Source organism: Acomys russatus, chromosome 1, assembly GCF_903995435.1.
Source record: "Acomys russatus chromosome 1, mAcoRus1.1, whole genome shotgun sequence".
Classification (NCBI taxonomy): domain Eukaryota; kingdom Metazoa; phylum Chordata; class Mammalia; order Rodentia; family Muridae; genus Acomys; species Acomys russatus.
In genome coordinates this window covers 64,387,186-64,406,730 of record NC_067137.1, presented here as the reverse complement: position 1 = coordinate 64,406,730, position 19,545 = coordinate 64,387,186, and the positions used below count along the sequence as shown (strand labels likewise).

The window sequence follows — 19,545 nt, the reverse complement described above, 5'->3', positions numbered from 1 at the left end:
CAGCTAAGGTACTCACTCAAGGCACACTCACGCCATTTGAAAGTAACCCTTGCTCAATTTTAACAATAATTACCAGACTCCAACTTCTGAGCTTGCATGTTGAGAGTAACCTTTCCTTTGGAATCCTGCATCATCCCCAGATCACTACTACCTCTGACATCTGCGTTTAGTAGGGTAGTGTAGACTAGGTGGAGGTCAGGTGGTCCAGAGAGGACACTCCCTTGAAGCGCTCCAAAGTCAGTGGTGACTGCTGGGGAAGTGCAGCAACAGAGCTCAGCTCTCCCATCGATGACATATTTCCAGGTCACTTAGTCTATAAAATGTGTAGGGTGGGGGGAGGTGACAGAGCTTCCCTGAGCCCAAGAATAATGTCCCCTTTGATCCGCAGAAATGAAAAAATAGAGCTTTTCCTTTGCAAGTGGGTTTTTAAATATTTCTCCATTAATAGTTAATGCACAAGCAGACCATTGGAGTGACAGCTCCTCACGATTAAGGATTCTGGCTCCGTAACTCTAGTCCAAATAGAAGCTGAACTTTTCGAAATCACGGTGGTTACTTTTGACAAATTAAATTGTCCTACTTAGGAAGGTAGAAAGAACGAAGAGAAAGAAGCCGAGAGGGCGGGAGCCATTTCTCCCAGTAGGCAATTCTCAGATTGAGGAAGAAAAAAGCAAGGTGGGATGTGGTTTGTATTTTCTAGGCTGAAGACACTGCCAGCGTTTATTAGAAAATAGAACTCTTATTCAGAGGTGGGGCAAGGGAAACGCTGGAAGTACGTCTTGTCATCTCAAAACGGGAGAGAAAATGTAATTTAGTAAATGGTTAATGTTTAATAAGAATTGAGTTGCTCTCAAGATGATACAGTTTAAAATTAATAGAAAGAGTCTTAAGTGTCTTACAATCTGAAAACAGGAAATGGCCTAAACAGAAAGTGTGCTTTATACTTCATGGCTGTGCTGAGGCTTCCAAACTATGTCACCTTGTATCAATGTCTCTTTTGCCTGTCGAAGCCCGTTCTTTCCCTGTGTATGTTCCTTTGGACTTGGCTGGCCTTGGGTAAACAGCATACAACAAGAAGTGGCCCCACTCAAGAGGTGGGCCGAATGGAATGAATGCTTCCACATCTGGGAGTTAAGGGTAGGGTGGGTGAGTTTCTAGCAGAGACCAAAGCATAGAAGCAGACGAGGAAAACAGCAGCTAGCATGGAAAGCGCCAAATGAACTTCACTTTCTAAGTGCTAGAAAGTCTAGGTTCTCTCTAAACTGACATTTCCAGTGTGGACCCTGGAGCTAGACAAATGCATGAATTGGACACAACCATCTGCCAGGGAAGGGTAGGGTGATGGAATAGAGCTACCCAGGGGTGGAGGGACAAAGTCCCCAGGTGCAAGTGGTAGCAGGGACAATGGCTCCCTTGCCTATGTTTACTTTAGTTGTTACCTTCACTTAACTCAAGAGTTACTTTAGAAATTTCATAGTTATCTCCTTCAATGCGCCACACAGAGCTTCATTTCCATTTGTCATTGTTGTTTTAGGGGTTTGAACCCAGGGCCTCACACATGCCACCAAACACTCTCCCTTAAAGTTACTCTCCTAGCTGGGACTGGGATTATAGGCATTCATTAGGCATGTACTCTCATGCCTGCTCTGTGTGTGTGTGTGTGTGTGTGTGTGTCTATGTGTGTATCTGTGTGTCTGTGTGTGTTTATGTATCACAAGTATGAAACAATTTCTCTTAATGTTAGCACTTGTTTTTTGTTTTTGTTTTTGAGACAGGGTTTCTTTGTGCAGCCTTGGCTGTGCTGGAACTTGCTCTTATAGACCAGGCTGGCCTCACACTCACAGAGATCTGCCTGCCTCTGCATCCCAAGTGCTGGAATTAAAGGCATGTGCCACCATCATCACTCAGCTAGATGTTAAGGCTTTCAACAAGTAAAAATGGCCAGCAAGATAGCTCAGCCGATAGAGATGGTTAGTGCCAAGCTTGAGTTTCTGAGTTTGATCCCTGGCTCCCACAGAGTAGAAAGTAAGAACTAACTGCCATCAATTGTCCTCTGACCTCCACGTGTGCAAAGTGGTACATGTACACACACACACACACACACACACACACACTGTAAAAAATATAAAAGGAAGTGAAGATAAGTATGATAGTTTAGAAATGGCCTGAAGTGGGCTCATGTCATCTTACATTGTCACAGCGCCTCAGGAGTAAACCCTCTGTAGTGGGAGGTGCGGTCTCACAAACTCTCCCCACTGGTGCTTTTAATAAGAAATTTGATAAAGCGTTGATAGGCAGGGGTGGTGGAAGCCAATATGAAGATAAAATTGATCAAGGTGGTCTCATGGCATTTTAAAGCCTAAAAATGGCCTGGGAGCAATTAAAGAGCTCCACTCCTTCAGGAGTCTCTCTGATTGATAGGTTATAATGTCTCCTCTAATAAGCCACCAGGATGGTGGAGTCCCCTAAAAACAGATTAGAACAGAGAAAGGGAGAATTGAAAATGCTGACCTGACCCGGAAAGCCCTAGGGAGTCTTGGGCAAGATTTCAAACTAACTCTCCTCAGTCAGTTTTTCTAACATAAAAGCCACACTTCTAGAGGATTCCTAGCTCCATATCCTCAGGTTATTTTGGAAGTTTCCAGACCTCTAAGACTACCTGGGGATCACGTTAAGACCCTGCAGGCCTGTAGTGTTTTTTTCCCTAGGTTTCTTGATTCTATTTTCTTTACATACCAAACGTCAAGAGAAGATTTGCCTATGTTGAACACCTAAAAGCAGAAGCACAGTGACAGGTTGAGTCACAGATGACAACAACACAGTGTGGAAAATGTTTGGGAAAATACTCTAACCTAGACATCCTGAGTGGGTGGAATAATCACCCTCTGAGGGCCAGAATGGGAATTCTCAGACAGCGCACTTACAAGGAAACCACAAGAAAAAGACAACTGGTTTTTTCATTCAGTGATTTCCTATTAATTGTGATGTAAATTATATAGCTGTGATTCTGACAAAGAACAGCACTGTTTCAGAAAAATAGTGGCTTATATGCAAAATACAAAATGCATCAAGAAGAAATGTTATTTGGCAACGTGACTGCAATAAGTTCTGAGCTAATGGTTTAGAAGTAAAATATTTTTCTAGCACTGTAGTAATATAGATTTGTAAGCATTTTTCCTATGTAATTTCCGATCCTGACATGAGATGTAAGATAGCCTAGCTTTAGTTAACATGAGTTGGAAAGTCTTACTCAAACAAGGCTATGTCAGGGAATATTTTGGGTTGTATGGGCAGCTATCCTACAGGAAACAGAAAAGTCACTGCAAATCTCCAAGACTCTACAGAATTCTTCAGAGAGTGAAATGTCCCCATTTGCTGACTCCATAGGGAGCCTATATCTTTTCTTAACTAAGACAGGTCCCAAGGGACAATAATTAATGTCAATCACACTCCGTTAAAGTCTGTGTCTCTCTCCATAGAGGAGGCCAAAGTTAAAGTACCTTATTAAAGAAGGCTTACCTAAAATGGTACCAGGGAAGGAGATAACTTTTATTTGACCTTGAATGTACTTCTTATTCTGTAAGGGTTTTTAAAAGCTAGAGGGTAGTTGTTTCTTGCCATCATACTGTTGCTAATCCTGTGGATAGTTATTAATTTTATTTTTTATGATTCACAATCTGCTCTTTGAAATATGCCATATGCTCAAAGCAATTCAAGGATGACAACTGTCAGAATTACTCCAATAAAAATTGCTTAAATGAGGAAGATTTACTGCAGCCTGATATTTCGTGGAACACCCCTCTTCCTTCCCCCACAGCCTTTTCAGGGACTACGAAGCTTACAGACTATTTTTCCTCCAGTTTGAAAAAAAAAAAACCCATGATTGTATTGGAAGGACTTCTACGACTATGTAAGTAGGATTGGCAAAACACACTAGCTTAAGGGGGATCTGGCAGGCATGGGAGTGATATTGATGGTTATCAGATGGATTGCCTGAAATCAATATGAATTCTTCAACCACTTGAAAATGCACACACTTAATGACAGTATGCTGCATGTGTCACAAACATACCTCAAATGGCGTGAGCTCTATACTTTGGTAACAACAAGTCCAAATGAAGGCACATTTCCTTCTTCTCTCAGATGATCTGAGGGGTGGACCAAATCCACCTGAGTGCTCCAGTTAAAGCACATACTGTTAAGCGTTACCAGCCTGGTCTATCTTTCGTTCTGTTTCCATCTTTGTATTAATGCAGTTTCATTTATCGCTATTCATCTCGAAGAGAAAGCTTTGTCCTTCTTTAGAATTACACCAAACAGAATGTGATAAAGGGAATTTTCTTGCAATTATGATGTCGGTGCAGCCTGTCAGCACACTAGGGATGGAAATGAGTTTGGGACAGAGGAGGGAATTCTAATAGGAACTATGATACATACGGTGAACACAAAGATTCCCTGAGAGAGAGAGGCTCGCCAGGCTAATCAGATCTCCCACAGCAAAGTAAAAGCAGGAAGGGTAGCTCTAACCTTGTAAAGATGCTGCTGCTGTTCCTCTGACATCATCAGGTCGTGGCTGTCCATCACAAGGGACTCCATGTCAATCAGCCAATCCCAGAGCTCCTGGTATTCTGAATCAAAGTCCAGAAGCCTGAAGATAAGGCACAGAAATGTATTATGCATAAATACAGTGTAGTTGTTAAAAATCTCATGTTAGGATAATATATTCTTGAAAACCCCATGATGTTCCTAGGTCAATACCTGTAAAAGGAGAAGGAAAACTCCTCTGTGTGGTTACGTTGCGGGGGGCAGGGGGCACAAAGTAGGAAGTCGAGGCTGTGGCACAGCCACTTCCTAGATTCTGAAGGCACAACACGCAGTTGCTGTGCTCACTCCTGAGCCACATCATGGCTCTTGCCATGTACTAACCCTCGCTAAACAGAGACCATGACCATGTCCTTGAAAAAGAGCTCACCATCTCTTCATGGGCTAAGAAATGGAGGCTCAGTGATTGGCTGAAGTTTTCGTAGTCGCAGATCGGGGGTGGAAAAAACAGTACTTTCAAAATCTGAGTTGCTTTCTCATTTACATTTCCTAGATGTCACACCTCAGGGTTTATTATTAAATTATCATCTAGATTTTCAACATTGACAACATATGCTAACAAATCCACAACATTATTTTCACCAGAAAATGACTCATTCATTCATCTGTCCCTCTGCTGTCTACCTGCCTATCTCTGCAGACATATATCCTACATTTATTGTCATGGGTGAGTAGCTAGCATTGCATCTTAACACTCAGAGATAGGCTTGAGTGACTCTGGTAAGCCAGTGAAAACCAGTGGCAGATCCAGTATTAGACAGGTGTTCCCCACAGACATGCAGGAAACAAAGGTAAGGACAGGAAGTCAAAACAATGAATCTTTGAATAGCCAGCAATCATTAAAATTCAAAGGAGGATCACTATGGTTTTCAACAAAATAAATCATTAGAATAAGGAGCTTAAAAGGATTAATGTGATTCTCTATTGAAAGCCTGGTGAATAAGTAAAAGCCTAGATTCTTCTAAAACACTGTGATCAGAAAATGAAAGTGCAGGATGAAAACTGTGACTTTGTCCTCCCACCTCCAAACCACCCCTAAGAGAAATACTACAGTTTTGTCAAACTCAAAGAGGGCAAACTCCCCATTAGTGCTCATGAAGTAGTGACTTCAGCTGTGAGTGTGATTAGCTGGGGAATTTTATTAATGCTCTCTTCTTGTCTCTCTATGTCAGATTGCTTTTCAAGAAAATGCATACCATACACTTCATCTTAATAGATATGTCAAACAAGTTTAAGGTGGATCTGGGAGTGGGAAAATGAGATCTGGAACTGTCTATTTTGCTGCACTTGTTTTTGCATAATTATAAAGCTCCTTGAATGAGGAACCGATTAGTACGCGTTCACTAGATGCCTGTGGTATGCAGAGCTGATGCACACACAAACGTCAGCAGGTACAGTGGCCTAGGGCAATGCTTTTCACACTCAATAAAGATGTAGGCACAGCTGAAGAGTCTACAAAAATGGAGGTACTAACTAATACTTGGGGAGGAGGATGCAATTCTGCATTTCTGACAAGTGTTGTCAATGCTTTTGGCCCATGGACCACACTGTGGGTAGCAAGGTGTTTCTTTCCAGTATACTCGAGAAATCTAAATTCCTAATCAAAATATTCAGCCATGACAAATCAACCACCATAAGATGGTAAATAAACCACCAAGATTTTAAAGGTAAGTTTGTGAATAATGAAGACTAAATAAGTATATGGCTACTAAGAAATGCATCCTAAATTATGGCGACCATTTACTTCCCTTTCCAGTATCTTATCAATAAAATTGGGTAAAAGTGAGATACCACCCTCAAAATTTGGTGAGTAGGATCCAGAGGAATATTTAAAAGCAAAGGGAGAAAGAAGCCAGCAATCAGTCCTTTGTGTAAGTGGGCTTGGAGAACATGAGCCAAGGAAAGACACCAGGGGCAGATGCTTCAACCTATTTCCCCTTCTCTTTTGGCCCAAGTTCTTGAGCGCAGGCATGGGAGGCAGGCTGAGGCAGAGGCAAGCAGCACGGAATCCTCACTCCAGCTCCTGCTAGGAGCTACAGAAGGAGCTTGCCTTATGTGGTGCACCTGCAGCAAGCAGCAGTGAGATTAAGGCTGTCTTCGATACTCTGTTACCTAATCTCCTCCCAGAAAAAAACTCCCAAGATCTCTGAAAGTTTAATGGCTAAACTGGACAGAGGTGTTTCCATGGTAACAAAGGCACGGTGGACGTAAGGACAGGGAGGCAGGAGACCAGCATGTAATGCCAGGCTTCTTAGAGAACTGGTAGGACCAATGAGGGCTGAGATGGGGCTTAGTCGGCAAGAATTCCCCTAGGGCCGGACCAAGCCAAGAGATAACGAAAAGTGAAATGGCCACGGTTGTCCAACTTGCCTGAGCCTCCAGCTAGCCTGTACTCAAACCCTGTTTATCCACTGCATTCAAGAGTCAGTCACAAGGTCATGGAAACCTCTATTTGCTCAGCTGTCATCTTGGAGAAAAGAAAGGAAGAGAACTGGAGATCTGAAAACTTGAGCATCAATGAAGACACACCTCCCTAAGGAGAATAAATTAGGTAGGGAGGTGATCATGTATTTAAAGCTTCATGCTGATCTTAAAATGTGTCCTTTTCTTACTCTCCCAGGTTGTCTCCCAGTTAGGTTTGGGTTGCTGTGACAAACACCACAACCCAAAGAAACTTGCTGGGGTCCAGAGTGTTCATTTCCGTTTGCAACTTACAGTCCGTCATCACAGGAAACCAGAACAGGAACTCAGGACAGGACCCTCAAGGCAGGAACTGAAGCAGAAGCCATGGAGGGATTTTCTTAATCTTAGCCATTCTGATGGAGCTAAAGTGAAATCTCACGGTAATTCTAACTTGCACTTTGCAGGGAGTTAGTGAGTTAGCTTTTTATTATTTTGTTTTTCCTTTGGTGTATTTTAAGGATGCATTTCTTTATTTAAACTGATGGCATATACTTAATGCTCAGTTGATTAGGCACCTTCATATTCCTTTCAGCCATTTTTTTCTACATGAAAATTAAAGGAAATTTATGAACAAGAGAATTATTAATGAATAGACTTGAAATAAATGTAGAATATATGCAGGATCATAAAAGGCTTTGAACCATGGAAAGTCTCCCACTGGCTTTTACTAGGCCTGCCAAACCTTTCCTTCCTATTAGTCCCACTAGCCAGGATCTTAGAGAAAGCTATCTGTTACTTCTGAACACAGCTCTGAGCCGTTGATCCACACGGGAGACCTGAGCATGGGACGAACCTCACGGAAATACTCCGAATGTCTTCAAGACACACTCTTCTTCATGGCTAAGGTTATGTAGGTTTTGATATCACATTTGTGAAATCATTTCACAAGTAATTTGTAAATGCTTTGGTAACATATTTTGGTTCTTTGGTGTAGAGTTAGCACCAATGTTTTATATATATATATATATATATATATATATATATATATATATATATATATATATATATATATATCACCAAATAGTTCTAATACAGAAAACAAGAAAGTTCTTTTTAAAGGCATTTATGCCTGATAATATTGGCTATGTGTTAATTTATAAGTTTATGGGAAAACCTTAGCTTTTTTCCTCCAAATTTAGTGAAATCAAATAAATAACTTTGTAGCAAATCAGAAATTGATTACTGAATTTCTTTGGTGATTCTTACAAAATATTCTGAAATGTCTACAATTTTGTGTGCTTACTATTGTAGAAAACCTTGTGGGCATGGAAGACATTAGGACTTTCCTCTCTTTATATTACTTTCAAAGATATATGCTTTGCAAAAGATTTGATGAAGAGGGAACATATTCCAAGCAACGTGTCAGCTACAGTGCAGTAGACAGAAAGGTCTCATTTTGTTACTGCACTGCAGTGGTACCACAGAGCCAGTTAGCAGCTCTTTATCCCCTTGAAGCACATGCCAATTCCATCAGCTGAATTCACAACCAGGTTTTTTTCTTGACTTTTTAGGGAAAAAATACACGAGATTCTCTTTTTAAAGAGAAAAAGGCAACTGATAGGGTGATTAAATGGCAGGAAATTTTATGAAGGACTGCATTCCTATGAGCACATGAATACTCTTTTGGAGTATACAAAATTTTATTGTAATTATCAAGGTTATTATATTGACTCATTATATAATCTCCTTGATTATATATTGTATGATGGGAGCAATGCATATGTGCATGAGGGCATAGATGCATATGAGGACACATGCATTGATGCAAGTGGTCAATACTATCTTAGTTATTGTTCCTGAGGGGCCATTTCCTGCCTCTTCTCTCTTCTTACTACCTTTTTTTTTTAATTTTTGAAAATAGTTATTTTTCACTAAAGATGTCTAGTTATGCTGATACGAAATATGTAGTTTTCATTTAGTAACTAACAAACATATTTTAAATATCTCTACTTTCATTTATAAGTTTGGTAAATATCAATATATGGAATCTACAAAAGCAAATTCTTATATTTGTAATTATTTATTTTATTTTTTAAGACTATAATATAATCAACCACAACATTTCCTTTCTTTGTTCCTCCCTCTAAACCCTCATTGACCTGGGGCTCACTAATTCAGTTAGACTGTCTGACCAGTAGGCCAGAAGAGGACTCCCATGTCTGCCTCCCTAGTGCTGGGGTTATAAGCATGCATAATTCACACTTGCCTTCTTATATGGTGTCTGGATTCTGAACTTGGGTGCTCATTCTTGTGCAGAGAGCACTGTATGAACTGTTTCCCTCGCTTATCTCTTAAGATTCCTAAACAATCTTAAGACTCTTCCTTCTATTCTAAGAAGATGTTACGTTCTCTGTAAAAATGTTATAAAACAAATTCAAATATGTTGTATGAAAGTACAACAAAGTGACCATATCTTGTATGTTTTCCTTTACATAGTCTTTCTTTAAATTGTCATATACCTGTGTTGAATTGGTTGGCAATAAAAACAGAAAGTAGTTGTGTTTGTTTTTCAGTGCTAGGGACCTAACTGGGTATGTGGTCATGTCTACCAAGCAAAGGCTTTTTCATTGTTTTATCCCCAGGACCTGAGAGTTGAACATTCTGTTCTAAATATGATATTTCCATTTTAAGAGGTTTAAAAGTTTAATCATGGGAATAAAAAGTCTTCTAACTCAAAGTCAGTTTTTGCTAGACAATTGTAGAACCAGGATTGTGTTTAGTTGATAGTTATATGGAGGTTTGAATAAGAATGGCCTCTGAGGCTCATATGCTAGAACACGTGGTCACCAGGGAATGGCACTGTTTGAAAGGATTAGAGGGTGTGGTCTTGTTAGAGGAAGTGTGTCACCTGAGTGGGCTTGGAAGTCTCAAAAGCCCCGGATCCCTCTCACTGACTGCAGATCACAATGTCGCTCTCGTTTACTTCTCCAACACCGTGCTCACCGTGCCTGTGGCCATGCTCCCCCGTCAAGATGATAAGGGACTAAACCTCTGAAACTAAGCAAGCCCCAATGAAACACTTTCTTTCATAAGAGTTGCCTTGGCCGTGGCATCTATGCACAGCAATAGAACAGTGACTAAGACAGAGAGAAGAGGCAAGGCCATTGAGAAATGTACAGGTGTTCCTTTGGCATTATTCCTAAGTTTGTGTTTAATAACTATAACTGATTGCCAGAACGATTTCCCATCTTCGTGCTCACCATTCCACTCTGCCCATTTTACTGTTAAAAAAGATGCCAAGACATCATTTAATAATAATAGAAAAATACTATCAGGTTGATTTGGTATGTTTTCCCCCGTAGATAGAATGGCAATACACATTTGTGAGGCTAGCATAGTTTCAGGAATGACTCTTCCTTCTCTTGAATCCTGATGGGAATTCTGTCTGACTGGCTAAGTGTTTAATACACAAATGCATTCAGCCTTTGGTATTTAAAGTGGGCATCATTAACTCAACATTTCAACTTAAACTTTGCTTAAACAATAAAGTTTTACCCAAGTGAAATCCATGGGAGGTGGGTGTGAATATATGAGGTCTTCACTAAGGAATTTTGATTAAAACAGACAACCAAATTAAGAAATCATTAAATTATAGTGATTATAGGTTGAGGAGAAGATAATACTAAAATAACCATTGTTTTTCTACTTTAAGATAAGTATTATATATGTATGTACATGTATTATATATTTAGTTTATACATATACATACACAGACCTTTTTTATACTTAATGGTTCACACTAACATATATCTAAAAACACCTACCTGTACTAAAAGATTTATTAAATGATCTAAGTTTCCAAGTATCTTTAGTATATTGACTCTTTTCTCAAATATTCACTAAGTATTCACTGTTCACATTATTTGAGCAGGGAAGTTTGTCCCTGGTTTTTAAAAAGGACACAAAAGAAAGTGGGAAAAAAATTTACAAAAATATAATTTAAGTGTTTTACTGAAGGAAAACACTAATAATAGCTTGGAGTTTCCCACTAGCCTCCACTCCATAAAGAATGTAAGCACAGAAGAGGGATGTAAAGTGGCTTTCGGCCCAATCATAGTGACTTAAAGAATAAAATTTAGCTTTCCAGGCATGGACCCTAATAGGCACAATTGTATATAGAATTCCTTTCCACTCTAAACATATTAAAGTGTGGACACTAATTTACTATTTTGAATGAAAAGTCACGACCAAATTCCTTGGGAGAAAATGAGCCTGACTTTGCCATTAATAAATAGAAAGAATTAGAAAGAATATGGGGTTCTTTTCAGCAGCATTCCCCTCCTTCCCTCCCCGATCTGTCTGTCTGTGTGTCTGTCTTCCTGTCTGTCTGTCTGTCTGTCTCTCTCTCTCTATCTATCTATCTATCTATCTATCTATCTATATGTGTGTGTGTGTGTGTGTATGTGTGTGTGTGTGTATGTGTGTGTGTGTGTGTGTATGTGTGTGTGTATGTGTGTGTGTATGTGTGTGTGTATGTATATATATGTGTGTATTATATATGTATACAAACATATATACAAATGTTTTATATATAACACAAATATATATATATACTCATACACAGACATGAAAATATATTTAAAAAGTAAAGTCAAGGATAGAAACTTGTTAATAATTGGTCTTCATTCCTCATAGACCACCTGTCACTGAAATAACAGACATAATTCATATACTTAGAAATGCCCACATAGACTTCTGCATGGCTGGGAGGAAGTCAAGCTCTTAAACAAATCTTCAAGAAGTCACTGGACTAAAAAACTTTGTGAAAACTATTAGAAATTTGGGAGAACGGAGGAAGAAAACTATACTTCTGAACAAAAAGCAAGAGACACGGCCTGTTCTCTTTAGAAATGAGTGTTCATTACTGTGTGCACTGATAGGTTCAGGATCTAGGCCGGCTATTTGCATGCCAGTGTGGCTTTGGGAGCTCAGGCCTTAGTAAAGAAGTCCACTTTACTTTTGTTTTGTTTTGTTTTGTTGTTTTTGTTTTTCTGTTTTTCGAGACAGGGTTTCTCTGTGTAGCCTTGGCTGTCCTGGACTCCCGTTGTAGACCAGGCTGTCTTCGAACTCACAGCAATCTGCCTGCCTCTGCCTCCCGAGTGCTGGGATTAAAGGCGTGCACGTCCACTCAACTTTAAGTATCGCTAGTTTTCAGATGTTTAATAAGAAATATTTATCTTTGAGTTAGGACAGGAGTCATATGCCATGACCTGAAAATAGCGCTCTGCTGCCCAGTCTCTAACAGAATTCTGGTAGCAAAAGTTCTCGCAAGAGGACTTTGTCTCCAGGGAGCTGACCCTGTTCAAAGGGCGCCGCACGTGCACGCAGGCTTTCAGTCACTTACACAACTATGCCTGTATCTTTAGACATTATCGCGCAGCTTGCATCCAAACCCTGCCTTAAGAGCGTAGATTCTCTTCCAGAGACGTGACACAGATACCTTGCTTTCAGTTAAAGAACAATAGGAGAGGGGTTGGCGGAGTTCTCGGCGACAGAACACTTCTGTATTAAGTACGAGGGCTTGGGCCTGAATCCTATGCTGTAAAACAAGCAACAGAAGGACCCATAGGGAAGCGTGTTAGGTGCCTTCTCATTGCTGTGACTTAGGAGATTTGTTTTCGACCAGTGGCTCACAGAACTTCACTCAGTCATGGCAAGAGAAAACGTGGAGGAATGACTCCATGGCTGTGGGGACGTGAAGTGGAATTCCTCACATGGACACTGGCCCAGGAAGCAGGGGATGAACATGAGGCCCTTCCTCAGTGACCATGTCTCTCCTCACCAGGTCTCCAGGTCTCAAAATTTCCTCAACTTCCCAAAACAGCGCCACCACCTGGGCACCACACGTTTGAAGACATGCCACAGACATTTCACATTCAAATAACAAGGAGAAATTTCTGTCCAGTCTTAGTGACTAAGAGCTTGCTTCAAACTGATATTTATTATTTATAAGACTATGCATTGATAATGAAGTGAAATTTTATTTTTTTCTTTGGAGAGTGGAATCTTAGAGACAAACCCCAGCCATTCTTGAGGGTATGCATAAAATATTCACTTCTAAATTTTCTTACAATTACTTTATTTTTGCCCAACTTATCTTAGTGAAAATAATTTTGAAACTGACTCGAATCCTTTGAGGAAGAAGATGGGAGAATGATCAAAGGAAGTAATTTTAAAATGTTTCTGCTCCGCATGCTACAATGTGTTTGACTAGTGTTGGGTTTCAGACCCAGGACAAGCAGCTGAGGAGCCTTTTTAACCAGGTTCTCCCAGCATCCCTCACTCCGTAGCTGCTCAGGGCATGGCTGGCATACCCTGCCCTCTGCCCTGAACTTTCCAGTCCAGGGGAGGGCTTCCCCTCCCCCAAAGAATCTTCACTATATAACCTAGACGTTTTGATTCTCATGCTCTCTCTGGTTTTCTCCCTCTCTCCCTCCCTCCCTTTCTCTCCCCCTTGGGAGACCTACATTTAAATACTTTAATGTGTCTTGAAGTAATACATTTCACCAGTGGAAGAAAGAGCGCTTATCAATTAGGTCTATCTTAGGTGCTTTCTCAAGGTTTGTTAGCACCTTTACCTGTCTCTAGCATCCAGCAATACTCCTGCCATTGAAGTCATACCTCCTTGCAGAGTAGACTTTCAATCTTTTCTGATTTGTTGCTTGTCAGCCCCTGGTATGGATGGGGTTAGAACATTACTAGAAAACTGCCTAAGTCTCTACATCTAATGAATTTACATATATTCAAAGAATATAATCCTGCGATACCAAGTAATTACGTTTCTCTTGTCTTGTGTTTTCTGTATGTTTTAACACTCAAAGTGCTATTTTTAGTAATGTGCTGGGCTTCAGTGATCTTCCTTTGCTTTATTCTCCTGGGTAGCTGGGGAGATAGGCACACAACATTGAGCCTGGCTGTTTTTGCTTTTTTGTCCACATGTTGCACTTTAATAATACTTGTAATCACCCTAGAAGGAGCTAAAAGGATCTGAATCAAACACTGAGCAGCTACGTACTACATTGGCATAGAGTAAGACTCAGGAGGAGTAGAAATGAAGCAAAGATGGATGGTTTATTGGAGATGTCTAGTGATTTGGCCCATTTGTAAGGATAATTTCAATACTGGGACAGGTAAGACACGGTATTTATTTCGATGACTCGTGGAAAGTCCATGGAAAATATTTTATGTAAGCACATTCCAAAACTACTCATTAATCAGGAATTCAAAATGCTCTTTGTGGGTTGTTGGAGGATGGCAGGGGATAGGCATTGACTGAACACAACTGTTTTTGATTGGATGGAAACGTGCAGCCTATTGCTCGGTAGAAAGCCAGAAGATCACCCGAGGCACTGAAACCCAGGGTGATTACATCTCCTCTCAGGTGTTTAAAGCCACTCAGCGTAGCTTACTGCTTAATTAATTTAGAGAAACAAACCTGGTCTTTAATCAAGCAATATTTTAACTAGTGATTCATTTCTTTTCACTTGTCAATACCAGTTCTCTTTGGGGGATGTTGTGTGAGCATCTCTGTCTGTGTTTTCACACTACCCAGGAGGCATGTCTTTTCCTCATCTTTCCCTTCCCACTTTTAGCCTCTCGCCGTTTCATCCAAGCCATTGTGTATGAATAACTTGTGCATGGTTGGAAAGCATGTTATGCTGACGTCTAGTGTGATGAGGGCGTGACACTTGCTTCCTTCAATATAAGATACAACCCTTAGCTACATCTCCCCTACCCCGAACCCCAGTTTCCAACAAGCATTGTTCAATTTCCTCAAGATGCAAGGAAAGCCTTACACAGGCAGGAATAATAAGGTATCTTCTAAAATCTCTCTTGGGAATCCTTACTGGCCCAAGCACTCCGAGTTGGGAATCATCTCTGTGTGCTTCTTCAGTGCCAAACGATTCACAGCGCTCTTCGAGGTACACCCTCTGCACACTTGCTGTCTAACAGCTACAGGCTCGCCTCCTCTGTCCCTTTCCTCCCCACTTCCTCATTTGCTACAATGTATATATCATTTCAGGTAGCTCAAACGTTCCTTTCTCTCCTAAGTCTCCTTTACCCTTTCAAGTCAGGCTGCCTTAGTCAGCCTAATAGTCCTGTGGTACCGGGTATTTGGAGCTCTGTCCATGGGTTATGACGTATCTAAGCCAGTGGTTTTCTTTTCCTCTTCGTCGTCCCTCCATCCACACGATAGAGATGAAAGCTTTTGCACATTTTTGCATTCCTGGTATCTCGCACCACTCCAACACCATGTTTGCATAATAAATATTTCATCAACTGATTCTCACACATATTTTTGTATTTTCGTATGTAATCGTCACATCTTCTTGTTGCAGAAATGTGCATGAGTAGACGAGGATGGTGAGTCCCATTTTATATACCAATAATGGGTCTTGGAGAGTTTAAATGTCTTAATCAAGGCACATGGTGCCACTGAAATTCTAGTCTTACTTTCTAACCTGGTACATGTTCTCATTGAAGAACACAGATTAGAGAGAACGCATGACTGTCTCTAGAGATTAATATTATTTGCGGTTAGAAGTGTTTTGAGCATATCTAATAACATCGATAAGTTATAGATTTTAAGTATTTTAAAATTCTAGCTATACAATGTATCTTGATTCTATCTGCCCTCCACTCCTTTCCTCCAACTCTACCACACCACCCCAAGACATCTCCCTCCCAACTTCATGCCTTCTGTTTTATTGTTTTAATAACCCATTGAGCCCAGGTAGTACTGCCCATGTGCACATGGTGTAGGGTTATCCACAGAGCCATGGACAGCTTGTTAGTGGCCACACCCGGAAAGAAAAATGATTCTCTCTCCTCCAGAAGGCATCAGCAGGCAGTCTCTTCCAGCCTCATTAGCTCCTCTCCTCAACAGCCATTTGACCTCCATGACGGCATGCCTATTCATGAACATGCTGGAATTTTAACTTGCTTGCTCTTGTGAAGATCTTGTGCAGACAGGAGCTTTAGCTTAAAGATGGGAAATAATGGTGAACTATATAGCCCTCAGTTACTGTCAGCTAGGATACCACCTGGAATTCTCCATTCTGTAGGTTTTGTTTTGTTTTGTTTTTAAAAAGAAGTTTTGTGTAGCATATTGGCAAAAGCTCTAATTGAAATAAAAAGTTATAACTACCACAGTGCCTCAGCTTCCCGTGTACTCAGATTACAGCCACAGACGTGTATTATTATTACTCTTGGCCTCTTAACTAAGCTATGTGTAAATTTTCTCTTACCAATATATTCTTTATACTTCTTTCAGAATACTGGTTTTATGGTGTGTGTGTGTGTGTGTGTGTGTGTGTGTGTTGCATGGACATGGCTGTACTTGCCTATGTGCTCCCATGTAGAAGCCAGAGCAGGACCTCAGGTGTTGTCCTCCATCATTTTCTGCCTCATTTCCTTAGACAGGGTATCTCACTGAACAGGAAATTCACTGTTCTGGCTAGTTGGGCTAGCCTCTGACTTCTCAGAGATGCACTTACCTCTGATATCACACTGCCACCCAAAGCTGGAGTTTTGGGGCTGCAAAATCATGCCCAGTTCTTTATATGGGGACTATGAATTCAAACTCAGGTCCTTAAGCTTGCCAGTCAGGTACTCTATCCCACTGAGCCATCTCTCTAGCCTCTAGAATACCGTCACTTCCTTCCTTTACTGTTTTAGCTGTTTTCACATACTACTTCATTTAGGGAGACATGTTTTTTATCATTTCCAAGCCTGGATGATCCTCCATTGAGTTATATTTAACTGTCAAAATTCTTCATGTTGTTGACTTTATATCCCCAATGCCTTGCATGTCCTCTGCTTAAGAGGTGCTCAATTAATATTCAGTCTTTAGCGACACCAAAGTCATTCAAGCAACTGGGACATCAGAGTGCCTTGTCCTCTCTCATTCCCTTTATCCCACACTGTGCTGAGGATTAGTCTATTAATTATATCTTCCATCTTCAGTCTTATTTATAACCATATTTTATATTAATTCCTAACCTGAAAAATCTTCATTGCCCAAAGAGTGTGCCCCAAAATTCCAGAAATCACTCTTGAAAGCTTGTTCGCTTAGGATGTCTGTACTGTCTATTCCCAAGTTCTCCAAATTTATAGGTCTGAATTGAAATCCTGAAATGGCATTTTAACAAATTCACAGATGGCATCGATGTTGCTGTCTCAGAGAACACACTTTAAAGATCACTGAAAAAGAATCTCAGTAACTAATAAGTTTTAGGCCTAGTCATTACCCCCACCTCAGGGCCCACCCCCAGCCCCCACCCTAGCCCCCACCCCAAACTGCGTATAGAAGGAAAATTTTAGGCTGGTGGTGCATGCAGGTGGATCAAGTAGGTTAAGGAAGGGGTTACTTTTGGCTTTAAAGTTCCATCAGTGATCATGGCTAAGACCATATGCTCAGTGATTAAACCCCGGATCTGGAGTTAACCTTCTCAAATGTTCTTCTTCATTCCTTCAACATTCTATCTTGTTTTCCAGAGGTGGGGAGAGGGGCACACATCAGCAATCTAGTGACCCTCTTGACCTTTGCACCCTCTCTGCTGGCTCCACATCAGCCTCAGTTACTTAGTCATGTGAGCACCTAGCATGTGCCTGGCAGCACACCAGATTCAAGGGACAGTGAGCTGAGTGCAGAGACACTGCTGTGCCTCATGCAGCCATCTCCTCAGTTTTGAGAACTCCACTTCCCCTCCCCTACAGCAGAGCTAAATACCAACGTAATACTACACTAAAAGTATAGAACTATGCTCTGACTTTGTAAGTGATGATAAGAAAGCACTTTTCAGATTGCAATGAGAATTCTCTCACTTCCAGGGCCCTCTGTTGTCATCCTTGGCCTGCTCCAGTTCTCCTGGACACAGTCCACGTTGAATTCTGCTGTCCAGAAATGGGCCTCTAACCCTCCCATGTTACTAACTCAATACTTAAAATACTTTCTACCATTTTGATTATAGGTCTGCCTGTTTGTAAAACTAAACTGTGCATTTCTAAGTGTAAAGGTCATCCCACTTCCTCCCAGCCAATCTCCACTTTACTCAGAGCTTGACTACAGAATGCACTTAAAAATATTGCTCAAATGAATGAGTTTATTTGAGTTGTCTAAGGGTTTTGTTCCACTTTTTGGAACTCTTGAAGTCTTTGGATCCATGAGCTTCCTCTCTCATCTCCAAGTAGCCGAGCTCACAGCCAGGCATCATCACACACACTGTTTTGCAGGCATTTGCCAAAAACATATCCATGTAATAAAATATCCTTAAGACTATCGTAGGGGCTGGAGAGATGGCTCAGAGGTTAAGAGCACTGGCTGCTCTTCCAGAGGTCCTGAGTTCAATTCCCAGCAACCACATGGTGGCTCACAACCATCTATAATGTGATCTGATGCCCTTTCCTGGTCTGCAGGTGTACATGCAGTCAGAGCACTATATACATAATAATAAATGAATAAATTTTTAAAAAGTTTCCCATGGTAAGTTTTATACAGCATGGAATTTGCACAATGCAGAGTTTATGATAAAAAGTCTGTCAAGGGTACAGTCCAAACCTCAGAGAGGAGGTTGAATGACTTGTTGGGTTATCTGTTTTTTTGTTCTGTTGTTGCTGTCTGTGGTGGTAGTTTTGGAGACAGGAACTTGCTGTTTCATAGAATGCCCTCAAACACTATCTGTCTCCTTCTCCTGCATGCTAAGATGACAGGCATACAGCCACGCCTAGCAGCCATTATATTCATGACCCAAGGTTCTGAACTGTGATTTTTAGCTCTATCTTAAATCTTCTATCCTGGGCTAATGAATCATTGAGTTGTTGGATATTTTGATTCCCTAATTTATATGTTGAACAAAAGGCATGGCTAATGATCTAAACTAAGTTTTCTCACTGTATCCTTAAACTTTATTTAAAAAGTGAAATCAGATAACCTCTTTGTAGGAAGAAAAGAGAGGGCTACTGTTTCTGAAGCACACAGGATGCAAGCGGTCTTGCTAAGCCACATGTAGGGCATTGAACCACACACAGTGGGCCCTCAGCAAAGACTTACTTGATGAAAGAAAGAAAACGATCAATACTGCTCTCACTTAAATAAAAAGTAACAGCGTTTATTTCCCTGAAGTATCACAAAGAGCCGTATATTGCAGGCCACCCAGAAGTCATGGTTCCACGATGGGACCATGAGGTATAAGCCATCATGTATACTCAAATGTCTCCCACAGGTGAGCAAGCACTAGCACTAGAACACAGTCCTTTGCATTCAGAAAAATCCTCCCATGATATCCACCCAAGACGGCTAACCACAAAATTGATAGTTGGGCATAAACTTTGATATACCACCCTAATAAACATCTTCTCACCAAGCCAGAGAGGTTATAAATCCATTTCAAAAGGAATAGTTTTGCTACATAAAACCTGGAGAAATTCAAGGGTACCATTCATTGTAGCAGTTGTGCTTTCTCTGAAGTAATCTTGCAC

General features: G+C 40.7%; 1 protein-coding gene across 1 annotated transcript in view; it reads right to left on the bottom strand.

Annotated features, from left to right (window-relative positions):
* The window catches only part of Akap6 (A-kinase anchoring protein 6), a 443,673-nt gene that overhangs the window by 109,060 nt on the left and 315,068 nt on the right, over positions 1–19,545 (bottom strand). The window contains 1 exon segment of the mRNA XM_051145949.1: positions 4,528–4,648. Coding sequence (XP_051001906.1) covers positions 4,528–4,648 — 121 coding nt within the window.